Consider the following 21,133-nt stretch of genomic DNA (forward strand, 5'->3'; position numbering starts at 1 on the left):
CTAAATTTACAGGCTCACAGGAGCGGATACACTGAGTTCGGGGATGCAGGTCATACAGTTACCTTTCCAGCCATTCCCAACTATGCACTGCCAAGGCTGCGGCTCTAATATGTCCTGGGGACTACATGGCATGCATAGGATGAGAAGACTAGTCCTCTAGTTCTATGCACACACCAAGTAGTCCATGGGGTTCCTTATTGCTTTGACGTTGCGCAGCTTGGGAACGGCTGGGAAATCCAGTAGAAGACTCATATTCCGCGTAAGTCTTCAGCAGGTTTCCCCCTCCTGCAGCCTAGCGGGTGGGCAAACCTCAAGGCCTCTGCTCTCCATACTTCATAGATCGGACTGCTGACTGACGAATAGCCGATAAGGCCCTCTCTGGACATTGGGATGCACATACTGCAGGCTCCTTCGGCAGCCCATGCCCCACCACGATCCATGTGCACTTCCCAGGCACCATCGGTATAAAAGGTTGGTGGCCACCATCTTTGCTGCCTGAGAGGCAGATCACTAGGTCCTCGGGAGATCATTTCTCACAGGTCTCATTTACAGCAAGCAGGGCTGTTTGGAGCAAGAGGTCACTGCAGAATTATATGGTGGAGTGCCCCCTATGATCTAGGTCTGATCCACGGGCTCCTTATCCAAACCCAAAGGATATCTGTTGTAGAAACGTGTGACTCACTCAGATTGTTGTTACTTTTCATGCTCCACTACACCAACTACACAAACCTGATCTAATAGGACTAATAATGAGGCACTACCATAAACTCCCTACAGTAAGGTTTTATCTGCACCCCATATGCTACCATGTCCAGCATTGAGTCATTATCTACTAGCCCATCGAACAACATGTAGACACGGCTACCATCCAGACAATACTATTCATCTGATACTTGATGAACTATTCTCGTTTTAGAATTAACTAATTGACATCATCAACTTTGACGGCTACACGACCCACATAGGATTAGGACATCCTGGTGAAGTTGTGCCTGCAACGAGCGTCTTGCAGAGGATATTTATTGGAAGAGCCCTTTCCTCCTACCCAACCCTCCTCCACTCTTAGACAGGCCACTTAGAAAACACGAGTCCGGAGAATATAACCAATGCTCCTGCGCTACCACTAAACAAACATCCAAATAGCCTTACCTACGCCAAATCCCTGGAGGATTCCCCTCGTTCATCTAACGAAAATCCTTCTCTCTCTTTAAATTCGACCCCACCGAGTCCTAACCCGCTTGAATCTACAACACTTCTCATCCGGATTCCAGACCCAAATGCCAACACCATTACAAGAACAACTCTCAAAACCATCAGCCAAGATGACCGCCAAACGTACTAAATGAATCGGTGAGCTAGGACAAAGGTCAGCAGCCCTTGACCACATGGCCACCACCACAACTGTACTAGAATCCCATGAGAAAGAAGAAGAATTACACAAAGAAATTCAGTTCCCACTTAAACTGGAAGATGTTGAAAATCAGGCCTGTAGAGATGACCAACGTATACGAGGCCTGAGTCAGCCAACCATAACAGCCCTACTTCAGGAACTTTGCCCTAATATACCAATTGAAAGACTAGAAATAAACAGAGTCCATAGGGCCTTGTATGCACATAATGCTAACGGTTCCCCAAAAGACATTGTTCTCAAGCTTCATTTCCATCGCACCCCAGAAAAGCTTCTTCGGGCGGACTGATCTACAAAATTACTATTGAAAGGCCACAATTACCAACTGTTTCCTGACCTGGTCACTTCTACTGTAGCCAAACGGAGAGACAGTTTAAATAAATAAAAAAAAAGGGGAATCAGTTAAAAAAAATCCTTTTGTCATGTTTATAATATTTAAAAAAAATTAAAAAATAAATAAATAAAATAAAAAAAAAAACACGTTTGGTACTGCTGCCTCCATAACAGTCCAATCTATCAAAGTATGACATTATTTACCCTGAACAGGGAACATAATCAGAAAAAAAAAAAAAGTTAAAAAAAGTTAACGCCTCCAGAATTGTGCTTTTTTTGGTCACCCAGTCTCAAAATGCAGCAAAAAGTACAAAATGTAATAAAAAGCGATCAAAAAGGTCTTATGTACTGTAAAAAAAAAAATGTAAAAAAAATTATTTTTTTTTAAATTGTACCAATATAAAACTACGGGAGATCCTACAAAACAAAAATGAGCCCTCGCACAACTATGTTGACGGAAAAATAAAAAAAAGGTATGGTGTTCAGAAGATGACAGCAGAAAATAATTTATTTTTTCCCAAAGATGCACAAAACTATATACTGTATATACTCGAGTATTAGCCGACCCAAGTATAAGCCGAGTCAATGTGTTTTACCACAAAAAAAAAAAAAAAAAAGGTAAAAAAAACTTTTTGACTCGAGTAGAAGCTGGGTAAAAAGAAAAAACAAAACAAAAAAAAAAACAACTCCATACTCACCTCCCAGTCGGCGTCTGTGTTCCTGACGGCGGTGCGGCCAGCTGCTAGAATCCTCCCCGCTGTCCTCACTGCTCGGCTCAGCCCTGTGGAAGGCTGTGAATGATCAAATGCCGGCTGTGATTGGCCAGCGCTTGATCCAATCACAGCGCTTCCTTTCACAGTGCTGACAGCAGGGAATTTGAAAGTCGAGCAGGGAGATGACAGCAGGGGGGAATTCTAAAGCAGCTTGCCGCTGCATTAGAATTCTACCTGCTGCCATCTCCCTGCTCGGCTTTCAAACCCTCGCCGTCAGCCCTGTGAATGATCGAGCTCCGGCTGTGATTGGCCGGCGCTCGATCCAATCACAGCATTGGCGGCGGGGAATGAGAAAACCGAGGCGGGAGAATTCTAAAGCAGCTTGCTGTCTTAAGTATAAGCGAAGGGGACTTTTTCAGCACAAAAAAATTTGCTGAAAAACTCGGCTTATACTCGAGTGTATATGAGATATATATATATATATATATATATATATATATATATATATATATATATATATATATATTCGACATCGTAATGACCCATAGAAAGTTATGTTATTTTTGCTGCAGTGTGTACGCTGTCGAAAATAAATTGCCCACGCCCACCCCCATAGAATTTTGCACGTTTTTTTCCCATTTCACTCCACATACAACCTTTTAAAAGTTTTTTCAGTATATGATATAGTGCTTTAAATAGTATCCCTGAAAAATACTATGGAAAAATAAGGGGCCGCGTATTTAAGGGGTTAAACACTTAGTTCAATTATACTCACAATCACACTCGCTTTCTCCAATTTGAACAAGTAAGTGACGTCATCACTCGCTCATTCGCTCTGGTGCAGCCTGCTTAGACAAGTGACGTCATCACTCGCTCATGCGCTCTGGTGCAGCCTGCTTAGTCAGGCCAGGGCATCGTCGGCTCATCATTCAGTCCCTGTATAAGTGAATGAGAGGGACTGAACGAGCGCTGGTTACACCGAACGACAAGCTAACAAGCCAACGATGGTTTGTATAACCAGCTTCATTCAGTGAGGAAGATGGGGGAGGGACACACTATGGAACAGCGGCTGTTTAAACTGAATGATGAGCTCATGGTTTATGCAGCATAAAAGATGTTAAGTGCTGTTCAATAGCGATCGGCCGCTGTGTTATCTCAAATGGAGAGGGGCGGGGGAGCCAGGGGAGAGAAATCTCCTGCACTGCCTGCCCCCTACTGGCCGCTCTGTGTGTGACCCAGGTCTCCCAGCTCCTGTGCAGGAGCGCGGGGATACAGGGATGAGTTTGCCCGACACCCTTCCTGTGTAAATGGGCCTTAAGAGAGAATCTTGTAGTTGACCATAGAGCTAAATAACCACATAAGGGGTCTGTGTGGAGAATAGACTTTAATGAGACAGGTTAATTGGCGCAGGTTAGACACTAGTTCTCCGCATGGAGTATAATCAGGGCTATACTACTCCCGTTACTCCTGTAGCCACTTCTCCTGGTATGGTTTACTGACCAGCAAAATAAATTAACTGAGTGGCACAATATATTGCTCTCTCTTATGTTGGATTAGATTTGGGTTATTATACACACAGATTCTTGTGTTTTGAGTATTCTTTATATGCGCACACGCCAAGACAGGTTTATTATAATAAAGGTTATATTTTAAGTATAGTTCTTTTCAGTGAAACTATTCTACTTATGCAAGGACTTTTCTGCCACGGTGACTAATATTCTTCTGGGTAAGTGATTCAGCCAAGTGGAGACACACCGCCCCCCAGTGGAATTCTGGTAGAACTGCTATCAGCAACAAAAAAAGTAAGTAAAAAGTCTAATCGCAGTACTTTGCTGCCATCTGCTGGTGGAGAATGTGAAATGCAGAGTTGTGTTTTAACTACTACTAAAATATGCAACATTTCCTCATCCAAGACAGCAGGAACGGTCCCGGCGATCCCTAGCCAGTGTGCCCGAGGCGGCCTTCATGCAGACCACAAATGCTGAGGAATTTCTACAGCGTGATTCGCTGCTGGAAGCCCACCGCATTCACAGCACAAGCCTTGTGGGGGACAGTTAAAGAAATCTCGCCCCCTAAGGTGCTGAAAACATTCTTTGCAAAATTGAATTTAATTGTAAATCTGCGGCATGTTAAAGGGGTTTTCCAGGGAGAATACTACTGAGGACTTATCAGGATAGGTCATCAATAGCTGACTGGCTGGGGTCCGTCGCTCCGGACCCTTACCAATCAGCAGAGCGGGCGCATGCTGTCAGCACCGCAAATACACAGAGGTTGGAGGGGGAGCGGCTGCAGTCTCTGTGCCAACCTCTGTGTAGCGGTCGGCGCTTATAATTGCAGGCACAGTATGCGTTGATTTCAATGAGAGCCGTGCCTGCAGTTACAAGCGCCGGCCACTACACAGAGGTCGGTGCGGAGGCTTCCACTGCTTCCGCTCCGACCTCTGTGTATTTGCGGTGCTGAGAGCTTGCGCCTGCTCAGCTGATTGGCCGGGGTCCATCGCTCAGGACCCCGGCCGATCAACTATTGATGGCCTATCCTAAGGATAGCTCATCAATAGTATTCTCAGTGGAAAACTAACACAAAAGGCTAAAACCCTCAGCACAAATCCACACCATTCAGGGGAAAATTTTGCCGCTGCAGATTAGCTGCCATTTACTGCCAGTTTTCCACTGCAGAAAGCCCCCAGCGAATAGGCTGCCTTCACACGGAACACAAAGTTCTATTTCCAGTATGTATTGATGGGGTTGTAGCAGAATTTCAAGTTATCCCCCCATCTACCAGGATAAGGGATAACTTGCTGATCGATGGGGTCTCACCACTGAAGAACGGGACCCCCGCTCTTCCCACAGTGACGTCACTATAATTGGAGGGCTAGTCGCACATGCGCAGTGAACACTCCATTTATTTCAATGGGGCTGACAAATAGTCAGACAATAGTAAGTGAACGGATCGCTGGTGCGGTTGCGTGAACAGCGCTTCATTCAGTCTCCTCCTTATTGCAGGGGGTGCAGTAACCCCACAATGAGGAGGACAAGGGACACTGGACACCCATTCATGAGATCGACAGGGGTCTCAGTGGTGAGACTCCCACCAATCAGCAAGTTATACCCTAGCCTGCAGACAGGAGAGAACATGAAATTCTGGTACAACCCCTTTAATGTTACAAGATAGTATTTAGGTGCCATTTCTATATACAGTAACCAAAGAAAATAGAAAAAAAAACAAAAAAAAAACTTCTAGGTATGCGATTTAGCCAAGTGGAGACACTCCACCCCCCCAGTGGAATTCTGGCAGAATTGCTCTCAGCAACAAAAAAGTTAAAAAGTCTAATCGCAGTACTTTGCTGCCATCTCCTGGTCTAGAATGTGAAATGCAGAGCTGTGTATAATTCTTTCTTTTTTTTTTCTTTTTTGGGAGGAGAATACAGAAAATGCCACATAATGTATCGGAACGTAACAGCAGCAGAGGCCATGAGAGCGCTCCTTTATGGGCCTCAACATTTTATATAAAGTTTATTGAAGAACTATATCTATCTATCTACATAGTGTTATCTGCAACTGTGCAGACAGAAGGAATACACAGAGGACGGCCAACCATGCAAAAGCAGGCAGTCTTACCTTACAATCTATCAGTTACATTACAATAACTGCACTGCTTTGCCAGCCTCTTCCTGACCTTTTAAATCATGCACAAGGTCAGTAATGTTAAAAAGATGTGTGTGAGGAGTGAAATGTGATAGAAACACACAGTTTCTGCCATTTGGATCCCTCATTGCTTGGCTTCGGCATCACGTCTTGTCCCGATATCTATGGATTAGAGATAGGGGGTTTTGGTGATGCAGGAGCTGTGTATAATTCAACTACTACTATTATATGCAGAATCTACTCATCCAAGATAGCAGGAACAGTCCGGGTGATCCATAGCGGGTGCGGACAATTACAGTACAGCAGGGAGGGCGATATAAGGGGTTAATGCAGCTGCTGTACTTGCACTTGGTCATACTGTATACGGCCATGTCCACCCCATCGGTCATACTGTATACGGCCATGTCCACCCCATCGGTCATACTGTATACGGCCATGTCCACCCCATCAGTCATACTGTATACGGCCATATCCACCCCATCAGTCATACTGTATACGGCCATATCCACCCCATCAGTCATACTGTATACGGCCATATCCACCCCATCAGTCATACTGTATACGGCCATGTCCACCCCATCAGTCATACTGTATACGGCCATGTCCACCCCATCAGTCATACTGTATACGGCCATGTCCACCCCATCAGTCATACTGTATACGGCCATGTCCACCCCATCAGTCATACTGTATACGGCCATGTCCACCCCATCAGTCATACTGTATACGGCCATGTCCACCCCATCAGTCATACTGTATACGGCCATGTCCACCCCATCAGTCATACTGTATACGGCCATGTCCACCCCATCAGTCATACTGTATACGGCCATGTCCACCCCATCAGTCATACTGTATACGGCCATGTCCACCCCATCAGTCATACTGTATACGGCCATGTCCACCCCATCAGTCATACTGTATACGGCCATGTCCACCCCATCAGTCATACTGTATACGGCCATGTCCACCCCATCAGTCAGTCGTCGGCTTGCGTTTAGACCAGATGATTGTTTGCTTTTGCTGACTTGAGCGATTTTTTGTGAACAGCAATCATTACATCTAAACGCAGCATTAACTAAACCCTCCTCAGATTACCTGGCATTGAAGGTTACACCAAACGCTATTGAAACACTCAGGGCCAGCAAGCGACCGCGTCCAGATGGCTTCTCCACTTCCAAGTACACATCTTGCCAGCTACTTTAACGCCATGCGAGAACGAAACTCGGTAGGCCATACTGCTCTAGTAGCAGCAACCTCAATCATCCCTAAGCCAGAGAAAGATCCTCTATAAAACAGAATTAGCGCCGCATCTTCCTCATTAACACGGAGATAAAACTTCTTCCAAGATTAGAGTCACGCTCATCAGCTCTTCCATTGATAATTGGCCAGGACCAAGTTGGGTCTGTTCTTGGCCATCAAGCCCCAGACAATATTCACCACCTATCACATCTCACGTATATTTGCGGCTCCCAAGGCATCCCTGCCACACTGCTTCCATCCATCCATCCATCCAGCCAGCCACCCCCTGAGTTGGTCAGATCTATTCTTGGTAACTGAAGAGGGAGAGAGAGAGGGCTCTCCCCTGTTCCCTGCTGCTACCCCCCGCTCCACCACGCCTCCCCCCGCCCCCCGAATCTCCCCCCCCCCCCCCCCACGAGTACGGAAGTACTCAAAAATCGCAGCGCTCGATCGAGTAATTACTCGAAACGAGTATATTCGCTCATCTCTAGTCATCGCGTTTCACATCCTCCAGAAAAATACTTTGTTCCCCCTCTGAAATATTCTGACATATATATTGGCTCAAATATTGACTTCTCCAGAGCAGCACCAGTCCTCTGGAACGCGCTACCACAAACTATCTGGGCAATCCCTGACACACAACTTTAGGCGTGCTCTAAAAACGCACCTATTCAGGGAGGCATACCATATCTCCTAAACCAAACCCCTCTGTACTCCACCTGATCACATGCTCCCTGTCCTACCGACTGTAATCCCTGCTACCCATAATCAACTGCCCCCTGCAGTCATACTGATTCAGCCACCATACAGCTTATGTCTGACCATTACCTATGTGTATAGCATCCCTCACTATCACCTCACCATACCGGGCACAGCTACCTTCTGTATCACCCCATTACTTGTAATATGTAAGCTCGTTGGAGCAGGACCCTCACCCCTATTGTTTCCATCAACTGATTACTAGATGCAACTGTGATTTTTGTATCTTTATTTATATAGCACCAACATATTCCGCAGCGCTTACATCACAGGGGGAACAGAAACAAAAAACAAAGATTATTATATCTTCTTTATTGAAAAACAAACCTCTTACTCCCTTTGAAACTTCTTGCCCAACATACCCAAACGCAAAAGCTCTCTGCTCACAAATTTACTAGAAACGAGTTCATTCTTCTTACTGCACACAACTAACATACGTCTCATGCTGGGAAGAGGACAGAGGTTACACCCTTTCGGAAGAAGATAATATGGACAACAACAACAGTGCCCAGAACATCTTAATGTTGGAAACAGGATACAAAGTATTGCTTCGCTGGTACCCGGCCCCATCAGAATTGTTCACACAGTTCCAGGTTATTCCCCAAATAGTTCCTGCAGATGCTCATCCCCAGCTATTATGCGCCACACCTGGTGGTCTTGCCCCCCGGAGTTAAAAGACTTTGGATCAGAGTATATTCCGTGATCTACTCCATAACAAACCGTACTATACTTTCCCTTCCTCCTTTCTACCTCCCACCATGTTATTGTATTTCGGCCTTGGCCGGGCCACCAGCTTACAATTAATAACCAATTTAAAGGACTATTGCCATTTGGATTATCACCTGTAATATATTAGTGTCATCAGTCTGTGCAAGATTTTATTTTACTACAAAATGCTTTATTTTTAGTTCAAAAAGGTTATTGTAAAATTTAAAAAAAAAAAAATAAAATGATTTTTTTTTTTTTTTAAACCAAGGAAGGGGATTCCCATTCACATACGCAGCGTGTCAGCGCCTGGGAGCCCTTATAAACTAAACTTGTTGGATCATGGGAGCTGACAGAATCTCTTTAAAAGGGCAGAGGGAGCTTACTGCACAATTCAAGGCCTGTGTACAACAGTAAGCAGCCAGCTCCCTCTTGTGGTCAATATTAACACCTGCACCTTGAAGTTACAACTTTTTTTCTTACCTGTAGTCGGCAATGACTATAAAGGACTTGGCAAAACCAGCCACTATCTTCTCTTGGGCCAAACATCCCCTGAAACATGGAGAAAAAGGATTTAAAAAATAAATAAAGCTCAGAAATCGAACTACGGACCTAAAATCTGCAGATTATGGGCTCACCCCTCCCCGTCATTTTCTCTGCCCTCCATCACACATTTCTATAATGTTCTGCCTTGTCCATAATAAACAAACTTTACAAAGTTGAATCCCTCCCAATATGGGGTACAGCTCCACTTTACCCGCCGCCTTTGATGAGGTTGAGTTCAGAATCCACTTCATCCGCGCCGTCAATCGCGACATCAAGCTGTAGAGAAGACACACGATTAGTAAGATAGTGTACAGGGCCGGGAAGAAGAGCCACAGCTCTACATACTACAATGGGGAGGTAGCTGTGCTTCCATACGACCCGACTCCACTGCAGTGTATGGAGAATGCAGCAGACAGGACTTGGTGGACTAAGGCTAGAGGACTGGGGGTCCACCTGACTCATGGCCCACCGGGGGAGTCACCGCTTCCCCTGTGACTGAGCCCAATTACTACAGAACACCAAATCCCACAACCATAGAGCTATGAGAGTTGTCGGAGCCCCGAGTCTATATCTTACATTATGGAACAACAGTACCGGCTATTCTCTCACTAGTAGACCCCAACATTCCTCAATGACTCCTTATCTTTTGTCAGGTTCCCTAAGAAAATTGGCTTGGACAAAAATTATGGAGCAGATTTATGAAAGTTGTCCAAAATAAAAAAAAAACCAAAAAAACGAACCTTGCCTTGTTTCCCATCGCGACCAATCACAGCACAGCTTTTATTTTCCAAGATCATTATGAGGAATGAAAGCTGCGCTGTGATTGGTTGCTGTGGGAAACCAAGACCACTTTTCTACTAGACCGTTTCATAAACCCCCCCCCTTCTGTCTATCGAATCATCAGACCTCTCAACCATTAGACTGTACTTATGATGTCCAGAAACGACCGCCAAACAGGCGTCTGACTCCGCGTGCCACAAATGTGGGCGCAGTGATTAATTGTTCATGAGTACTTCTGAGCTGCTTCATCTAAACAAAGTCAAAGAATAAATATGTGAAGGAAGTGACCGAGAAAATCTGGTGGTCACAAACTGGTGAAGAGTCAGGTAACAGAGGTTACTTTGTACAAGATGGCACAGCGTGCCGCACGCCTAATACCAACAAGACGGCGCGGCGTGCCGCACGTCTAATACCAACAAGATGGCGCGGCGTGCCGCACGTCTAATACCAACAAGATGGCGCGGCGTGCCGCACGTCTAATACCAACAAGATGGCGCGGCGTGCCGCACGTCTAATACCAACAAGATGGCGCGGCGTGCCGCACGTCTAATACCAACAAGATGGCGCGGCGTGCCGCACGTCTAATACCAACAAGATGGCGCGGCGTGCCGCACGTCTAATACCAACAAGATGGCGCGGCGTGCCGCACGCCTAATACCAACAAGATGGCGCGGCGTGCCGCACGCCTAATACCAACAAGTTGGCGCGGCGTGCCGCACGCCTAATACCAACAAGATGGCGCGGCGTGCCGCACGTCTAATACCAACAAGATGGCGCGGCGTGCCGCACGCCTAATACCAACAAGATGGCGCGGCGTGCCGCACGCCTAATACCAACAAGATGGCGCGGCGTGCCGCACGCCTAATACCAACAAGATGGCGCGGCGTGCCGCACGCCTAATGCCAACAAGATGGCGCAGCGTGCCGCACGCCTAATACCAACAAGATGGCGCAGCGTGCCGCACGCCTAATACCAACAAGATGGCGCAGCGTGCCGCACGCCTAATACCAACAAGATGGCGCAGCGTGCCGCACGCCTAATACCAACAAGATGGCGCAGCGTGCCGCACGCCTAATACCAACAAGTTGGCGCAGCGTGCCGCACGCCTAATACCAACAAGTTGGCGCAGCGTGCCGCACGCCTAATACCAACAAGATGGCGCAGCGTGCCGCACGCCTAATACCAACAAGATGGCGCAGCGTGCCGCACGCCTAATACCAACAAGATGGCGCAGCGTGCCGCACGCCTAATACCAACAAGATGGCGCAGCGTGCCGCACGCCTAATACCAACAAGATGGCGCAGCGTGCCGCACGCCTAATACCAACAAGATGGCGCAGCGTGCCGCACGCCTAATACCAACAAGTTGGCGCGGCGTGCCGCACGCCTAATACCAACAAGATGGCGCGGCGTGCCGCACGCCTAATGCCAACAAGATGGCGCGGCGTGCCGCACGCCTAATACCAACAAGATGGCGCAGCGTGCCGCACGCCTAATACCAACAAGATGGCGCAGCGTGCCGCACGCCTAATACCAACAAGATGGCGCAGCGTGCCGCACGCCTAATACCAACAAGATGGCGCAGCGTGCCGCACGCCTAATACCAACAAGATGGCGCAGCGTGCCGCACGCCTAATACCAACAAGATGGCGCAGCGTGCCGCACGCCTAATACCAACAAGATAGCGCAGCGTGCCGCACGCCTAATACCAACAAGATGGCGCAGCGTGCCGCACGCCTAATACCAACAAGTTGGCGCGGCGTGCCGCACGCCTAATACCAACAAGATGGCGCGGCGTGCCGCACGCCTAATGCCAACAAGATGGCGCAGCGTGCCGCACGCCTAATGCCAACAAGATGGCGCAGCGTGCCGCACGCCTAATACCAACAAGATGGCGCAGCGTGCCGCACGCCTAATACCAACAAGATGGCGCAGCGTGCCGCACGCCTAATACCAACAAGATGGCGCAGCGTGCCGCACGCCTAATACCAACAAGTTGGCGCAGCGTGCCGCACGCCTAATACCAACAAGTTGGCGCAGCGTGCCGCACGCCTAATACCAACAAGATGGCGCAGCGTGCCGCACGCCTAATACCAACAAGATGGCGCAGCGTGCCGCACGCCTAATACCAACAAGATGGCGCAGCGTGCCGCACGTCTAATACCAACATTAGGGAAGTTCGTTATTTTGTGAGCGATTCATTTCAAGAACTCCGTGGCAGCCAAGATCACCGGACCAGACGCCACCAGATGTCTTCTTGTGGGGTTTACTGAAGGTCTAGAATATATATATATATATATATATATATATATATATATATATATATATATATATATATGTTTTCAAACAACGGACGCACTCAGACGTGGGAGATTAGCGCCATTTCCGATGTCACATTAGCAGATGTCTGCCAATATGCAGAGTCACATACACAAGTGCTTGGATGCCGGAGGGGACATTCTCAGCAGATGCTCTTGGCAATATACAAGATAAGTCCAGATCAATCCTCATAGGGAACGGGGCAGATAACAGAATTATTGGGGGAGAATCGCCCCGAATATCCTCATAACATCCAACCGTAGCCGTATAATGAAAGGACAGACGGTCGTGTTATATCAGCTTTACTGCAACTACACCGACAACCATCCTCCAGGATCAGTGCGAACGTCTCACATACAGAGTGTAAGCAATGACCACAAGGTGGCAGCGTTACACCTCAACACCAGACCAGCGGGCCGAATCCAGTCCGCCGCCTTATTTCATGTGGCCCATCGTGCATCAAACCAAACAGGAATTCTACTCTCCGCGCCTGCAGCTCCGGTCCGGTGGGGGCAGTGCAGTCTGACCGCTGACCTCTCGCCCACTTGGCCTTTCCTTGTGACGTCCTGTACGCAGCGCAGAACCAAGATGAGAGCTTTATTTCCCCCCTCCCCCATTCACTGGCTTACTGCGATGCATAATACGCACAAAAAAAGGTCACGCCGCGTATTTTTTCACACAAAGTGCGAAATATGCTTATGTGAACGAGCCCATTGAAATGAACGGGTTCTATTCAAGGTATTATGCGTGGAAACTAGACTAGCGACTCAGAGCACACAGCAACCAATCACAGCGCAGCTGTTATAGTACCTCATCAATATAAGAAATGAAAGCGGAGCTGCGATTGGTTGCTGTGGGCTCCGTCTTACTAGTCTGGTTTTCCTGGTGGAGGGATACGTGCCAGTGATGCGGCTCCGTTGTTTATCCCACACAGACTGCAGCTCCTGCGGCGCTTCATTTGCCGTTGTTGTTCTGGTGAGGGCAGGGGTGTCAAATTAATCTTCACCGAAGGTCCCATCCGCTTTACGGTTGCCTCCAAAGGGCTGCAGTGAGGGCTCGTTCACATGAGCGTATTTGCACGCATAATACCTTGAATAGAACCCGTTCATTTCAAAGACAGGTTCCTGTGGTGCCGGACTACTTTTCCATGGCCCACCCTGTATATTTGATATTCATTGATGTTTATAACAAAAACACTACATGGAAAATACAACCCCGCGCGTCCCCGTCTGGTATCTTGTATCTCGCTGCGGCGCACGCTCGGTCCGTAGCTGCATACTTTGTCCTGCAGGCAGTATAGGAGTTACACTTCTTACATCCTCCTAACACACGAAGCTCTGGACCAGCAGGGGGCAGCACTTGTGCTGCGGGCTCCAGTCTCACCTCAGGGTGTCTCTCCAGGTCAGTCAGGGTTAATCCATTCTGCAGGATCAGCTGCCGCGCCTGCGAGAGAGAAATGTCGCATGACCAATGACTGAGGACACGTGAATGTTCAGCGGACTGGGAACAGCTACACCGGCCATAGTAGGAGCGAGCACCGCACGAGACAACCAGTCATGTGATTGTAGACGTGTATGGGGGGAGAGGAGGCCGTACCCAGGGGACACAGAGTGTATGGGGGGGGGGGGGGGGGGGAGATAAGGCCGTACTCACGGGCCAGAGAGTGTATGGGGGGGGGGGGGGGAAGAGATGAGGCCGTACTCACGGGCCAGAGAGTGTATGGGGGGGGGGGGGGGGGGGGGAGAGAGGAGGCCGTATTTACGGGACAACTCCGAGACCCCCAGAGAGGACAGATCAGGGTTTGTTCACATCTGCACTGGAGGCCGTCCTGTCCAAACATTCCTGGTGAAATAGCGCAGCGTGCCGCACCATTGCATCCAGCAGGACAGACCGCTATACTCTGTGGGATCCGCTTAGTTCCATCACAGGAAGGATACGTTTACCGCAGGGTTTTTCTGTTCCTGTGATGGAATTAAATAGAACAGAAAGCCCAACGCAGATGTGAATAGAGCCGTAAATACGGAGAGTAGAGCCGCAGTGAGAAACCGGAGGGGAACTGAGCTGAAAGGAAGGAAGTTATTACAGCTTGCAAAGTTTTGAAGATTGAGAAATGGTTAAATATCCGGCATTCTTTGGTGAAATACAAGAATATATTTATGTTGTTGTTGGCCATTTAGTCGTTCACGACCTTCAGCGACCCTAAAGGAGAGCTCCTCCATGTTATATATATTATACCTAGGTGAGAGTAATGCCTTCTCATCACCCCTTAAGGCTAGTTAAACACGGGGGAGATCAGGGTGTGATTCACGGTCCGATATCCACCACATGAAAGCCCCGTGGATGCGAGGAGTTTTCATGTAAAAACAGCCCTGCATCACAGTGGGGAATCCCTTCATCCCATTGTTCTTAATGGGGCCAGCAGCTGCGCCAGCCCTATTGAAAGCGATGGGAGAACTCTGTGATCCTCTATGACAGCAATAGCATGGGATTCCTTCATCCCCACGGCGTCTGAAGGAATCCCCTGGCACTGCTGTCACAGAGAATCGCAGAGTTCTCCCCTTGCTTTAAATAGTGCTGCCGCCAGCCCCATTGAACACAATAGGCGATATCGCAGGATGATAGAACATGCTGTGATGTGTTTTCCGTATAGCATCGCAGCACGGTGCCATGTTAGAAAACATCGCTCATGTGTATGATCCCATTCAAATGACTGGGGTTCATGTTTGAGCATCTCAAAGCATAAATCTTAAGTGATTTTATCGCCCGTGTGAAACCGACCTAAAGGGAACCTGTCCCGGGGTTCATGCTGCCCAGACCAGAGGCAGTATGAGCCGGAGACACGTATGCCTATTGTCCGCATCCTTGTGTTATTCTGTAACGCTGTCGCATTTCACAATAAACCACTTTAAAGTTTAACTGCTGAACTGGAGGGTAAGAACGGGTACATTGGTGGAAGTAGCAAATAGGAAGAGGAAACCTAAAAACGTGCTTACCTGGAAGGAGGTCGGGACGCAGAACACACACAGCTTCTCACTTTTCACTCGCTCAGCTAGCAAAAAAATTAAAAATAAAGTTTAGGCTTACAGAACTTCTTTAACATCTGAAGGACCAAGTGCTGTAAATTCATGGCGCTCCGTCCTGGACTTTAATACGACGCGGGATTAAAGCCTCTGCTCCAGCAATCAAGCAGAATGAGTCAGCTTCTCAGCAGTTAGTTACAGCAAGGAACCCGGAGGAGATGGGAGAAGCAGCATTTAACCCCTTCTGCCTTCTCCTTTCCTGGGTCCATAGCGCTCATTGAGCACTATGTACTAAGAAGTGAAAGTGGAAATGTTTCTTCCAATACGCGAGCCGGCAGTCACATGACCGTTTAAATGCCCGATGCCATGTAACATCTCAGAGTACAGAAATCAATGCATATACATAAAACACAGACACCAAGATCCGATAAGGATGAACGTTGCTGTCACATGAGGTGTATGTGTGTGTACCCACCTAATCGATTCACCGCGTGGACAATGGTGGAGCCACTTCCAATACCAAGCACCTGATTATTCTGCAATGAGAAAGCACAGATCACAACCCAACCTACACAGAGCAGAGAATTCATTGTAAAGTCTCTGTATGCCTGTAAGAGGTACAAACCTTCTACTGCATCATAGAATGAATACATGTAGGGCCCTGAAAAGTGCCAAAAACTCCTTGGTAAGCCCAAAATGGGGTCACGTAAGAACAGAAGAGCAATTGTGAAGTCCATGGAAACCAATTAGATTGCAACAGAATTTTTCCCTTCCCTTTTTAACAAAAATTGGAGAATTAAAGCTACTGTTTAGGTATTTATGAACGACGCCAGAACGTAGTTACAGCAATGACATGCAGAATATATGAGCGCCAACCTGCAGCCTTTGTCTTATAGCATAGGCATTGCCAAAATGAAGTTTGCCTGAGGACGCTGGAATGCTACATAATCTCAGTCACTCCCTTGGTACACGGCAGGAAATCTCACCTATTCAGCATGATCAAGACTGCGTTAAAGTGATGGTCTGACTTTCAACAGCAAGTCCCACATGCTGTAATGTTTAAAGGGAATCGGTCACCAACTTTCACCCCTATGAACCAAGTTTATGGGCTGAAATTAGGTAACCTGATGAGTCCGGGGGTGTAAGTTATACCTACCTTCCTTGTCGTTCCCCTGGTGTGAAAGCTGCGGTTCAGTGCATTGAGCAGCATACTAAGTTGCCCGGGGAGGCGAAGGTGGTCAGTATAACACTTACATCCCCGGACTCAGCGAGTCGCCAACTTTCACCCCATAAGGCTAAAAGTAAGTGATATATTCGGAAATCTTTTTTTGTGTTCAAGAAACAGTTTTCCTGATACAGAGCTCCAGATCCACTGCCTAGACAGTTACATGGTTAAATACCGGCTCCTTAAAGCTGCCACTAGGGGGAGCTCACTGTATAATGGGATTGTTTTGGGTATTGAAGGTGAACTCCTTCTAGGGGGTGGCTGAAGGAAACAAGAGAGTACAGTTTCACTATAGCTCACGCCATTTGTAGCTCTCTATAAGGGAGACAGAACTTTACACAGATATATTGTGAAATTAACCACTGAGCTTTGTAGAAATTGAAGAAGGTACAAATAAACTTTGAGGGTCCGTCTACTCGCAGAGGTTTTCTACCAACTAATAAACCTCTCACAGGTTCTACGCCTCCGTGGGAATCTGTTAGCTGTTGATAGAAAAACGTATCAGCAGCCACAAGGCTGAACAAGAACTATTTTGATAACTGGCCAAGGGATGTGAGCGGTCAGCTACTGCTGGAATACCCGACCAGTTTAATGAAGGAGGGCAGCACACCCACAAAAACATCATCTAAAGGAAAAAAGTCTCATGTTATTGCATGGAGGATAAATACTAATTTACCAATACTGGAGTCTAGAACACACAGCTGACGACTTCTAGAACAGCTGTTATGTTGGGAAAGAAAAACATGAAACAGTAGAACTTTAGTTGAATGTTCTTTAAAGGTTATGGATACCACTGGAGGATTTTTATTGTTGTTAGGCCAGGTTGCACCAACCAGGCTGTTGATCCAGATTTAGGTAAGCCAAGTTCAACAGCTGCTCAGTTTAGGGAAACACTTTAACACTTTTTGTTCTAAATCAAGTTCACTTAATTTGCAGACAAAAGGTTGAACCTAGAAGATATATACATATTGCACACAGTGACTACAGTCAAGTGATCTTCCTAGGAGTCAAAGTGATTGTAAAACCATGGCTGCTATAGCAGCAAACGTGGGTGTAATTCCACCACCCAGGAAAAGCCCATCAGTCTAGTCCGCCATCTTGGATTTCGTCTGCTAAACTAAATTCAAATTTGTTTGATCCGTCAAAATCAGGGGATCAAATTGAACCTAGATTTGAACTAAGACCAAGGGCTAAACAGTGCTGGGGTAAAGTTTTTCTCCTTGATCGTAGACCCCCACAAATGACTATTTCCAATTGGGATTAAACATTTAGCATTTAATGGCTTCTACAGTTTCTATCGATCAATGGATGTGCAGTAATAAGCTACAAAATGTTGTTCACTAGCAGGTTCGTCAGTGACCTTGCCCGACGGCTCAGTCTCCAGCCCCTCTCTCTCCTGATGGAACCTCTAAGCTGATTTATGAACAAAATAAAGTTCACCCAAAACTTCACTTTGCTCCTAAATCAGGTGATGTTGACTGAGGAGCGAGAAAGGATTTCTGCAGCAAGCTATGCAAATTAGAGGTTGAATGATCACTTTTATACTGTGAAGTATTATTCCATCACTCATTTGCGTGGCCTTTTCCCAGAGAGCCCTGCATGGCTTAGGAGACCCCTACACCCTTGTGATGCTCTCCACAAGGAGAAACGTTATCTCCAAGACTGCAACATATTAAATACAATCATGTATAGAAACTGCAGAAGCCAAATGAGTATTTGTAATGCAGATGTCTGAAAGGGGTTAAATTGCAAAAATTCTTTTGAGCCCAACACACATGTATTTAAGAAAGAAAAAAAGAGCCCCCCTTTGGCACTGGACATAATGGTATATGATGCTGAGTAGAGATGAGCGAACCTACTCGGCCACGCCCCTTTTTTGACCGAGCGCCGCGATTTTCGAGTACGTCCGTACTCGGGTGAAAAGATTCGGGGGGCGCCGTGGGTGAGTGGGGGGTTGCAGCGGGGAGTGAGGGGGGAGAGGGGGAGAGAGAGGGCTCCCCCCTGTTCCCCGTTGCTACCCCCCGCTCCGCCACGCCTCCCGAATCTTTTCACCCGAGTACGGAAGTACTTGAAAATCGCGGTGCTCGATCGAGTAATTACTCGAAACGAGTATATTCGCTTATCTCTAATGCTGAGCAATCACCCTTATAGACAGAACTAGAACCTCATACCTTGACATGATTGTCCACTGCGGCATATCCCGCCAGCTTCTTCGCCTCTTCAGTCATCCTGCAGATTGTAGTAAGCAGCCGGCGGTGGAGCATGCGGAGTCCACAACACAAGTATCAAGTCTACAGAGGAAATATAACAGTATGATGGGTCCATGCAGAAGATTCCTGTATTAAGGTGATGTACATGATCCATACATACATCTCTTACAATGCAATTTCCCATTGATCCTCCCAACTCAAGGTAAGGTGAAGGTAAAGTCCCCTGGTGCAAGCACAGAGTCGTGACCGACTCCTAAGGTGACGTCACATCATGACGTTTTCTTTGCAGGGTGGTTTGCCATTGGGTACTCATTTTACCGACCTCGGAAGGATGGAAGGCTTAGTCAACCTTGAGCTGGCTACCTGAACCTGCAACCTTCAGGTTGTGAGCGGGAGCCTAGGACTGCATTCTGCTGCCTTAACACTGTGCCACACAAGGCTCACGCACAGAGGTAAGAGGGCCCAATAACAAAGCATAAGACAAGACCCCATTCTGGTGCTGGATAACACAAACTCAAAGCCACCTCGAATAGGGGGATGCTGTCCGGGTCACACAGAGGTTCCTACTTTCATTGCAATATTCCAACAGTGTTTTTGTACAATGTTTTGTGATGCCATGTGGGGGCTACGTCACAGGTGCCGAAAACAGCATTGTGACCGAACCCCCAGAAGGAAACAAACAGAACCATTCACTGTTATTACTGAAACAGACAATTGTGGTGTCCATTTGGAGTATACAATAAGGTATTCAACAAAACCTACATTCACTAGCGTTATGGTCATTCAAGTCCAAACTACAAAAAGATCACACTATACATCCCGCACAATGAGCCCTGTAATATGAAGGGGGGAAACTATGCAGAAAGAAAATTAGATCTATGGCTGCTAAAACGGTTTATACTAACCATATAAAACAATGCAGGGTTCTTAGCTCACTATTTGATCAAATTCTGTGGGCCCATCTGCTGCATCCAGCTGAACCTCAACAGATGGCTTCCTAGCTCAATAGAGGCCTCTCTTTGGGTTAAAAAGCCTCCATCTTAATGGGAAAGCAGGATGCCTGGCTATTAGAGATGAGCGAGCGTACTCGGAAAAGCACTACTCGCTCGAGTAATTTGCTTTATCTGAGTATCGCTGTGCTCGTCCCTGAAGATTCGGGTGCCGCTGCGGCTGACAGGTGAGTCGCAGCGGGGAGCAGGGGAGAGCGGGCGGGAGAGAAAGATCTCCCCTCCGTTCCTCCCCGCTCTCCCCTGCAGCTCCCCGCTCCGTGCCGGCACCCGAATCTTCAGGGACGAGCACAGCGATACTCGGATAAAGCAAATTACTCGAGCGAGTAGTGCTTTTCCGAGTACGCTCGCTCATCTCTACTGGCTATATAGTATCATTGAACCACCTGGGGCCGATGGGTAAATGGAGTGCATGACACATTATATGCAGCCATTCCTACACAAATGCCCATACCATCCATTTACCCATCGGTCCCAGGTGGTTCAGTGATAATATATCGCCAGGAATCTAGCTTTCATATTAGTGTGGAGGCTTTTTAGCCCAAACTGCAGCATCTATGAAGCCAGAAAGCAATCTATTAACGTTTGCATAGATGCAGCGGATGGGCCCACAGAATTTGATCACATTGTGAGTTAAGAGCCCTGCCTTTTCATGTGGTTATTATAAGGTTATGCAGATAGCTGTGTGCGAGTGATGCAGCCTGTATTTGATGCTGTACAGCATTTGTCACAGCCATGGCTTATTTGCACCTTTAGATTTCATTAATTTGTTGCATGTGCAGACTTTAGTTTTATATTAAAGATGCACAATTTACTCCAAGACGTTTCTCCTAAGATTAGTGTATGAAATGCCAGTCTTAATAAATGTGGGTCTTTGTCTTATCTTACAAACATGCTGTTGCCTTGGCAAACTGTTGCAAATTATTTCTAAACTTCCCCCACAGTTAGTAACAAGTTGTGCAGTGCAGCTGCTAAACTCTGTTCTTAAAGGGCAACTACACACAGAATCCATAGTGGCCTGATCATAAGAGACCACTGTAGTCACCTGGCATGTCGCTCCCCCATGTAGCATATCACTATTTCAGCAAGTACATAGAGAAAGGGCTAGCAGCCCTAGAAGATGACACTATCATAGAGAAGTATATTGGCAAATTGTTTCAGGATGACAATCCCAATCTATAAGAGCATAAAGACATTGCACAGTGGGTTCCCCACTCAAGATC

General features: G+C 47.1%; 1 protein-coding gene across 3 annotated transcripts in view; it reads right to left on the reverse strand.

Moving 5' to 3' along the window:
• Positions 1-21,133, reverse strand: part of RPIA (ribose 5-phosphate isomerase A) — a 48,438-nt gene that overhangs the window by 15,711 nt on the left and 11,594 nt on the right. For all 3 annotated transcript variants that reach the window (XM_066572957.1, XM_066572959.1, XM_066572958.1), the window contains exons 2-7: positions 18,865-18,984; positions 15,944-16,004; positions 15,442-15,497; positions 13,832-13,891; positions 9,562-9,626; positions 9,288-9,356 (exon numbers count right to left, since the gene is read on the reverse strand). In XM_066572957.1, the coding sequence (XP_066429054.1) occupies positions 9,288-9,356; positions 9,562-9,626; positions 13,832-13,891; positions 15,442-15,497; positions 15,944-16,004; positions 18,865-18,957 (404 nt within the window). In that variant the 5' untranslated portion in view covers positions 18,958-18,984. The remainder of the gene's footprint in view (positions 1-9,287; positions 9,357-9,561; positions 9,627-13,831; positions 13,892-15,441; positions 15,498-15,943; positions 16,005-18,864; positions 18,985-21,133) is intronic.

Source organism: Eleutherodactylus coqui, chromosome 7 (assembly GCF_035609145.1).
Source record: "Eleutherodactylus coqui strain aEleCoq1 chromosome 7, aEleCoq1.hap1, whole genome shotgun sequence".
Classification (NCBI taxonomy): domain Eukaryota; kingdom Metazoa; phylum Chordata; class Amphibia; order Anura; family Eleutherodactylidae; genus Eleutherodactylus; species Eleutherodactylus coqui.